The sequence below is a fragment of the Quercus suber genome, unplaced genomic scaffold (genome assembly GCF_002906115.3).
Source record: "Quercus suber isolate HL8 unplaced genomic scaffold, Cork oak 2.0 scaffold_65, whole genome shotgun sequence".
Lineage (NCBI taxonomy): Eukaryota > Viridiplantae > Streptophyta > Magnoliopsida > Fagales > Fagaceae > Quercus > Quercus suber.
Window position 1 is genome coordinate 124,682 of NW_027069530.1, and position 9,328 is coordinate 134,009.

The following is a 9,328-nucleotide window of genomic DNA, read 5'->3' on the forward strand; positions in this document are numbered from 1 at the left end:
TATCATGGATGGCCAGAAGGACAACTGTCCTTGATCGTACCTAGAGGACCATCAAGGAAGTGACTCGTGTATAAAAGGTTGGAGGAAAACCAATGGTGGAGAGCGAGTAGTGCAACTTGCTAGCAATAGCTAAGATAGGGCCTGAGACATTGTACTGGTTGGTTCTCACGTGGGCTAATGCCTTTTTCTAAGGTACCTTGACTCCCTTCTGGAATGGATCCAAAACACAAAACCAGGCACCTTTTTTCAATTTCCTTTTGAGTTAGGTATTAATCAGTGACTCACTCATGAGTGCTGCATTGCATAGCGTCTTTTTTGTCATGTTATTTCTATCTTGAACGGAAGGGAAGCATGAACTTGATAATGGGCATCCATGACAACAGCAGAATTGAAGGTGGAATGTAGAGTGTAACACAGGTGGTCTAGGGTGCTAATCGTACATTCTGATACATGTCACTACACCAGCCAGCCTTGATTATTATGTCTTAGCAAGAAGTTAGAAAGTGATGAATATCTCACCAAAACTTTAAGACAGGCTCATGAGTTCCTATTGTCTAAGGTTCCAATATTGTGAGTCAATAGACAATAATTGATTTCATTGCAAGAGAAAACATCATAGGTGGATTGTGGGCTCTCTTCCCCACTTCCAAAAAGATCCCAAAATGTATGGGTTTATGTAAATTAACCTAATTTATAAGCTTTGAGCCATTTTACCGGGAAAAAAAAAAAAGAGGGCGTCGAATTATCATTAATGATTGATTTTCCTTACGGTTTGAGGATTTTATTTATTTATTTGGTAAATCAATCTTCCACACAATAGATTGCTAACATTAGTCACTCTCTCTCTCTCTCTCTCTGAGTTTTCCATATACATATATTGATGTTTTATAGTAGACATTTATAATTAAAAAAATTACAAATAAAAAGAATTATTATCTAGGCCATCCTATTTCAATGGATGGCCTAGATCCTGTATGTGGGCAGTGGGCTTGCTGAGTTTGAGATTACTGTACATTTAGTCCTTATACTTCATGGGACAGTTCAGATGGACTTTTGCCTTTCTTTCCCAACTAAAATAGAAAACAGGCATCATTGCACTTCCACTTAACACAATGAAATGAATAGAATTTGAAACCTTAATCTCCAAGCACGAAAGAAGGTAGACCTTCGGTATCACCTTGATGGATAGCCATCAGTTGCCAAACTAGCCTTACCTTCAAACTTTCCTTGCTTTCAAACTTGCCTTACTTTCCTACCCTTGGCCTTCCAGAAGTTGTTAATCATAAATGAGAAGATTTGTCAAGGAGAAAAGGTGTTTCAAACATGTAGTTGAGTGTGAGGTTTCTAGCTTGATCATTGCACTTCCCAGGTTGAGCTGGAAGGCCTTTTGCAACTTGACTGGAGGAAAGGGTTGCGTGAACCCAAAAAATTCCATAATAATATGACAAGATTTAAATAAAATTCTAAGCGTAAAATAAAACAATGTAATTTACTAATTTACTAAAGGCGCTATTACAACTTCACGTAACTATAAAATCACCCAATACTCTCATATAATGAAACTTTGTTATGTGACTCATTAATTATCGATATAATTTACTTTGAATGAAACTCACGTAATTATTGGATACTCCTAGAGTACCATAAATGTATACTCTCCCTTCTTACATAATTGTGAGTCGTACTAATTAAATTCATGATGGGACTTATAATTCATGTGAGAGAGAAGAGTACGCATTTGTTATACTATTGGAGTATTCAATAATTTTCCATGAAACTCTATTGTTGTATCAAGTGGCTAGTCGATCAATTGCTAAGATAGTTTAGCTTAAGTAAAGCACTATTACCTAAATTTCAATAAATTTAAATAGATACTCCAGCTAAAATTCTATTATAAAAAGTTATTGTAAATGTAAAATAAAAAAGATAATTTATTTTAATTATTTTGATCATTTATATAAAATATTTACTTTAATATAATAAAATTTATATCTTACACCAATTAACTCAACAAATATGCTACAATTTTAAAATTAATGTGCTTTCATGATAGAAGTCATTAATTATTAAGATAAACAATTTATTATAGGTGAAAGTGAAACTATATCAAAGTTTCATGTGACTCACTAATTATTAAGATAATTTTGATGATATTAATAAAACATTTTATTTACCTTGCACATTTTTTAAATAATTTGTGCATCACACAAACAATTTATAATATAAAGCTAAATAAGTATTGTATAGTTGATATTTAAATACTAAAAAATTGCCATCTCTTAAAGTTGTATTAAACCTTAAAGTTAAACTTTATCAAATCAGTCCTTGTAATTGTTATCTAATATCTATGCTCACCTTTCCTCCTCATAATAGTTTAAGGATTATTTTCCAAGGATGTGTTGTAGGCTTGTAGCATATTGTTTGTATTTTTCTATCATTAAAAAAAAAAAATATCACTCTAACAAGTCACACCAAAGGAGGAAATAAACACTCATATATGGTTTTGTAAAGTTTGAAAATTTTTTATAATAAACATTCACTTTTTTACTATTTCAGCTACTCATTTTTACAATATACCCTACATCTTACTCTTCGTTTTATAATACATCTTATTAAATTTTCTAGGTAACTCTTTTGTAGAGAGAGAGAGAGACAGAGAGATTGAGGGAGAGATTTATTTTAGTTTCTAATCCAAATGAGAGAGAAAAAAGGAATAGAAAAGTTTTACAAAAAGTTGCAGTCTTAATCAGCATTGAATAACATTGCAGCATTTTGCAAAATATTGACAATGATAAAAGAGCTGGATGCGGGATATTAAGGATAATTTTGTGTACAGCTCTCTTTATTTTTGCTTTTGAATAGCCAAATGTGAATGGTGGACCCGCATATGTTCCTTATATAATAATTTATATACGTGGACCTCGGAAAGGAACTTTGACTTATCATGGTTCAAATTCTATCCTTTGTACTTTTGCTTCAACTCCTCATCAAACGTACCAAAATCAAGACTCGAGTAATAATTAAAGCATAAATAAGGGGGCAGTAATATGGAGTACATGCTAATACTCTTGTTCTTTCCATTACGTTTCTTAAAGATAGAATAAAAAAAGAAAAAGAAAAAACAATAGAGGCAATAACGAATTGTTAAGTAATCACTGCAACTCTGCAAGAAAAGAACTACACCTGACATTTACTACAACAAATTGAGCAGGTAAGCTCAGAACAACCGAGCCAAAAATCACATATTTGCAGAGAACCGGGTAATGCAAACGGCTAGATATAATACAAACATCTTGTAATTATGTACCAAAGCAGCTTTAATAGAAGGATTGAACTGCTGAAGACGTGGTGACCAAACTCGAAAGGAGGCCAACTATGAGAGCACCGTTATATGTGGTTGGCTCCGCTTGCATGGAGTTGTTCCGGGAGTCGATGTAAGTTTCATTTTGGAAGGGCCCCCCAACAAGTCCTCCCATTGCTACATTTGGATTGGGATCGGTCGAATTAAGCCACTTGAAGCCATCAGTGCAGCCAGTCTTTGCATTAGCCGGGATTGAAGCTCCCCTATGGTGCACATATTGTGGGTATTTATCACCATACCCCACAAGGAAACTCATTTCCAAAGGATTGCTACCCAAGACATAATCAGCCTGATAAAAAATGGACAACAAACTAGCGTGTAAGCACCTCCTGAAGTGTCATTATCATTAATCAATAAGTTGTGTGTTGGTATTTTCTCTAGGTGACCTTTAATTCTCATGGAAAATGCACAACATACCTGAGATTGGGCAAATTTCCGAATATCTGCTGGGGAGAAGGAATTTGAACCGCATGAGAGATGTGCAGTCCGGCTTGTAAGCATGTAATCACTGTAAAGGGCAGCTAAGAATGCAGAAGCCACAGGATGCTGCAGAGAGTTCCACTCACTGACCCATATAAGACCATCTGTGTCACAGAAAACATGATGGTAAGCATAGGCTCCAAAGAATGCAGCTGGGAGGTTCAATGCATGAGGTGATAAAAACACTACTAGAAAAATTTACTGTTCCACTCTGAAAATGTATTTGGTATAGCCGTTTGGTATCTTGGCTGTTTAAAGCTCTCCTGTATTTCTAATTTTCCAAGCTACAAGATAGCGCATCCCTTAAATATCATTACTTATGACTTTAATGATCCATACTTATGTTTACAAGGAACAGAAAACTCATTAATAACTCCACTCATTTAGCAACCATTGGCGCCAATTAGTAGTTTTACCATTCTCTAGAACCAAAGCCACCAATTACTCATCCATTTATTTATTTGACCAGTCAATTACTCATCTAGTCTTCTATTAATCTTTCCCTTGTATGGATTCTACCATTTGACAATTAACAAAATCAGGAGTTTCCCTCATTAGGGACAAGATGAAAGTAAAACCGTAGCCTTTTTAAGTCCATACATGCATGTCATACACAGTCAGCACAACGGTTTATTAATACATATGAATTTATAACAAATTTGAGTTTTGCATGATAGGCATTCTAATCATTGGCGAGTACAGCTGTTAAATAGGATTCTTGGTTGAATACATGCAATTACTGGCTCCCAATTTTTACCGTATGGATATAAATGTTGAATCAACCAACTAACAAGAAGATAAGTTATATAATCAATGTAACTAGCACAAAATCATTAATTTTAGAAGTCAACAAAAAGAAACAAGAGGGGGAAGGGGAAGATTCGAGGAAAAAATTGAAATGATTATCCAAGTCTTATAGAATATGTGGTGAGGATTACCATCGGTTCTGCTGGTTGTGGCAGTTGGAGAATCTGGTAGGAGACCGCACATGACAGCCTCAGCTGTCTTTCTGTACATTTGAATACCAGATTGGCTAGAGTCTGAGAGGCCTTTGGTGTCAAAGAATAGTATTCTGGACAGTAAAACCTGCATCAAAATAGTAGACTTGTTAACAAAGTTGAGAAGCAGAATATGCTTTTAATGGTTTTGCTTAATATCTCCTAAATCTAAGTTAACTCTGTTGATATAGTTATGAGGGTTATCAAGGAAGATAAAGTCACTGGATTTCTCAACTCCTTCCCTGAACTAGTTAAGAAGAGGGAAAGCCAAGCCAATTAATATATTTTTGCAAAAATTAAAGGTTTTTATGTAGGTTGCAAAACCACTCCTGAAAGTACAGTTTCAAAAACAACATATCGCACTGTCCACAAGTCATGGTCTTCAGTCATAAGAAAAAATTTATACAGACAACAGAAAAGTGGTTCCAAATATATGGCCTGCAAAGTCTCTAATGTCAATTTGGTGAATTTTTTCATGTGCTTAACAATGATGTGCTGAAGCTGCTTTGGCATATTATTAAAAGCTTTAAATCTGTCATCACTGACACAATTTATACGTTCAAGCTTCAATTCCTATAAAGTTTATATATAAGGCTCATTGGTCAGGAGTTTCTCTTAATCATAGAGCATGGAAGATTTCACCCTTTTCTTATACATGTATTCGGTGATAGGAAAAGAATGTCTTTGCTTACAAACAAACCTTCCATAGACAAGTATGATTCAAAAGTTCATAATCCATCTACAGAGCTCACCTCTAGTGCTATTATATTTACAAGAAAATGCTCATACGTAATATTAGCTTTCTACTAGATAAGGGATATTGAGTGGAAATAATGTGAACAATATTCTTCTGAATTCTGTTCATGCTTCATACAAATTCACAACGCAAATAGAACAAAAACAAAAAGATTACACTATTGGCATCAAGTTATGACATTTGAAGCATAATATGCACACTACATAAGTAAATATGAAACCAGAATAGATTTGCTACAAAACTCAAACTCCAAGAAAAAATATATATATATACCTGTGTTCCTGCAAGCTTGTTATCCCAACTAAACCACGTTGGACTTCCCCATTTAGCATAGGATTTTCCATTTTGTTCAGTCACATATTGAAGGTATATTTGATCCTTTGTAGCATGATAGAGCCAACTAGCTGCCCATAAGAGCTCATCTCCATATCCTGTTGAATTGTAGTAGGTTTGGACATCTGGGATGCTCTCACTATAAGAACCTCTATATTTCTCAGCAAAAGTAAACAATTGTTTAGCATGTGTAAGGAGTGTGCTTGAATATTTGGAGTCAATTTTCTTAAACACCAGAGATGCTGAAGCCATAGCTGCTGCAGTTTCAGCTGCAACATCAGTTCCCGGAGAAGATGTGTTGACCTGGGTGAGTGGCCTCTTCTCAGTCATTACTTCAGGCCTCTCCCAACATTTATGATCTGATACAGGATCACCCACCTGTCCAAAAGAAAATTGTGAAAAGAGAAACACATTTAAGAAACTTGATTTGCCAAGACAAATGGAGCAACATTCAGCCGCCGCTTTAGGTTCCAATGGGAATCTGAACATGCTTCCCTAATTCAAATCCAAACTATACACGCTTTCACGGTTATGTTTCCGAAGACACTGAACAAATTAAACATGAATTTTTGAACAAAATGGTTTGATCTAAAGCCAAGCACCGACAAGACTACCAAAAATGCCAAGCTTTAGGAAAATAAACTACAAAAAATATTACAGCTATTACAATTCCTAATTAAATTTGTGAAATTATAGTTGAATTATGTGCAAGCTTGTTTTTCAAAATAATCAGGAAGTCTTCAAACATTGGTAATAAAATTGATGCAAAGAAACGGATAGACACACCTGCACACGCACATAAACTCACACAATGCTGAACAATAGATGAACTCAAGTTGAAGGCTAGAGTAACCTGAACGTAGAGAACATTTGGCGAAGGATGAGCATTGATTAGGTAGTCAGTGATCCACTTGAGTGAGTCTTTAGCTGGTTCCAACTGCTTCACTGTATCCATCTGATCTCCATACTCAAGGATGGCCCAAGACAACATGGTGGCAGTGTAGGCCAACGGAAAACCAAACTTTATGTGATCCCCAGCATCGTACATTCCTTTTGACAGATCTAAATTTTCTTCGCTTCCATCTTTTAGAGCCGAATCCCCTCTCCAAGTTATCTTGTTATCTACCAACTTACCGGCTATAATAACAAATAGCATAATCACCTTAATCAGTATTAGGATCCTCTCCATTCGAAATTGATCCATTTCATGGTTGAGATTAAATATCGCAAATCTAAAGGTATATCTAGTGTGACACTCTCTACACTATCAGATCTAGGAAATAAAATCTTAAACGTGAATTAGACTCTCTCCATTCGCGTTCCTCTCAATCAACACAAAACGAATCAAACAGTATAATAATTGGCACCATAGATCTATATCCTAGTAGTAACAATTCACATTGTCAGGCCAAACAAAATTGCAAATGTTAAAAGAGTCTTTAAAAAAAACATGAAGAAATTGGACAGAATACAACATTGTGAACTTCATTAGTTAAGTTTTCATGTTCCAGACAACATAAACGCAAAGAACAGTAACTGAATCATAACAAAGCTCATGTAACTTTTCAGATCCCTCATAATTGTCACACAAATGATCAAACTAGTTACGTCAAGAAGCTTCATTAGAACACAAAATGACCAGCATCAAAGTGAAAGATACTACACTGCATCAAAAAAAAAAAAAAAAAAAAAAAGATATTCAGAGAAACCTACATTTTTGAACGTCGAAGAATTGCATAGCAATTTTGAGAGCATCGCCGTATTTCTTAATAGGAGCTCCGGGAGGACCAGGCACCGGAGCAGCCTCGTCGGAGTGCTTCGATTTCTTCTTTATTGTGAGCACAACCGCAGCAACAACCACAGCCAGTACTATCAGAACAATGAACCAACCACACCATCCTCTAGACCTCGATTTCTCTCCCATTTTTTTTTTTTTTTCCTTTCTTTGATTTCACGCAATGTAGCACAAACAGTAATCACTGTAAGATTGGCTTGATCTGAATCAAACCAAATTACACATTGTATTTCAAAAAATTTAAGTAGCACTTCAAGTGCCGCAATGGGAAGAACAAAAAGATAGAGAGAGAGAGAGAGAGAGAGATTGAGTTTTGATGAGAAGAAATTTTAGAAACAGAATTACATTAAAATAAGCAAAATGTGGTTAAGAAACAGAGCAGAGGTTGAGGTTGAGAACCAATGAAACAAAAGCCTAATTAAGGAGTGAGTGTTGGATCTGGGCCAAACAGTAAATTAAGATTTTTTTTTTTTTTTTTGGTCTATGAGGTAATCTATGACGGAAATGCCACTTGGTGTAGTTTGTGAAGGTCGGCGAGGGTTGGTGGCATTTTGGGAATTTTTGTGGGTTTTGCGCCGCAGATGGGGGCTTTGAGAGTTGGTAAACTGGGAGGGGTGGACTGTTGTGCGTCGTTGATATTTGATGGGGTCCTTGTGATTTGGACCGTGACTAGCCACCGACAATGTGGTGAATGACTCAGACCGTTGATCTTTATTCTCTCTGGCTGACTATCAGTACCTAGTGGAGATAGAAACAAGTGATTTTATTATTTTACGCCAAAGAATAATAAAGTCTGAAAGGGAAAAGGAATCCAACCCACTCCTATTCTTTCTTGGCTTCTTGCTTGGTGGTTAGTCTGCAGCAAATAGATTATTATAGTGATTACAATGTAACTAACAACACAGTTATAAAGAACATAATAAAAAAAAGTATTACTAATAAATTCATACATAAGCAATTATTATATCTAGGTTGTATATATATATATATAGTGTCAACTATTGACGTATACTTCTGATAATTATTCATTATAATCAAACAAAGACACCAAAAATTCTTTATTCAACAACAAAAAACTTACTATTTAAGCTAAATATAACCAATATATTTAAGTTGTTTTAATGAGTGTTGAAGTACATTCAGTTAAAGAGATATTTATTTATTTTTGTTACTCCTTAATGGAGTGGGATACAGTCAATTTAGTAAGTACAATCGAGAAACTGTTAATATATTATTAGTTTTTTTTAGGTAGTTGGACAACATTTGATTTCAAAGGAGTTTATTTATTTGTTTTTGTAAGACTCACTCAATTCCTCCTTACAAGTACAAGTAATTCTTAGATACTTCTGAAGTAGAGAGAATAATGCTTTCTTCTCTCACATTTATGGTAGGGACTACTTATTAAATACTTAAATTCATGGTAGGATTCACCATAAATGTGAGAGAAAAGAGTACAATTTCTCCATACTCCAAAAATACCTAAGAATTTCCCTACGAGTACAATCAAGCATCCATTGATATATTCCTTATATCTATTACTATAGAAGATTTCCTACTGAGAAAAAAAAAATGATAAAGCTATTTTCATGATTTTTTGTCCTACA

The 9,328-nt window shown here is 34.8% G+C and overlaps 1 protein-coding gene across 1 annotated transcript; it reads right to left on the minus strand.

Annotated features, from left to right (window-relative positions):
- Positions 1 to 3,048: 3,048 nt before the first annotated feature.
- LOC112003917 (endoglucanase 10) lies at positions 3,049 to 8,225 on the minus strand. The gene is made up of 6 exons (XM_024036139.2): positions 7,643 to 8,225; positions 6,783 to 7,066; positions 5,870 to 6,307; positions 4,780 to 4,927; positions 3,779 to 3,945; positions 3,049 to 3,650 (listed from the first exon to the last, which is right to left on the minus strand). The coding sequence occupies exons 1-6, from the start codon at positions 7,851 to 7,853 to the stop codon at positions 3,318 to 3,320; spliced, it is 1,581 nt and encodes a 526-aa protein (XP_023891907.2). The 5' UTR covers positions 7,854 to 8,225; the 3' UTR covers positions 3,049 to 3,317.
- Positions 8,226 to 9,328: the final 1,103 nt, after the last annotated feature.

Bases quoted from the DNA above. Each gene is read 5' to 3' on its own strand.
- LOC112003917 (XM_024036139.2), bottom strand. From the start codon at position 7,853: ATGGGAGAGAAATCGAGGTCTAGAGGATGGTGTGGTTGGTTCATTGTT. The intron at 4,928-5,869 runs GTATATATATAT...ATTTTGATGCAG, and splicing joins ACAAGCTTGCAGGAACACAG to GTTTTACTGTCCAGAATACT. The intron at 3,651-3,778 runs GTATGTTGTGCA...ATTTTTTATCAG, and splicing joins GGAAATTTGCCCAATCTCAG to GCTGATTATGTCTTGGGTAG.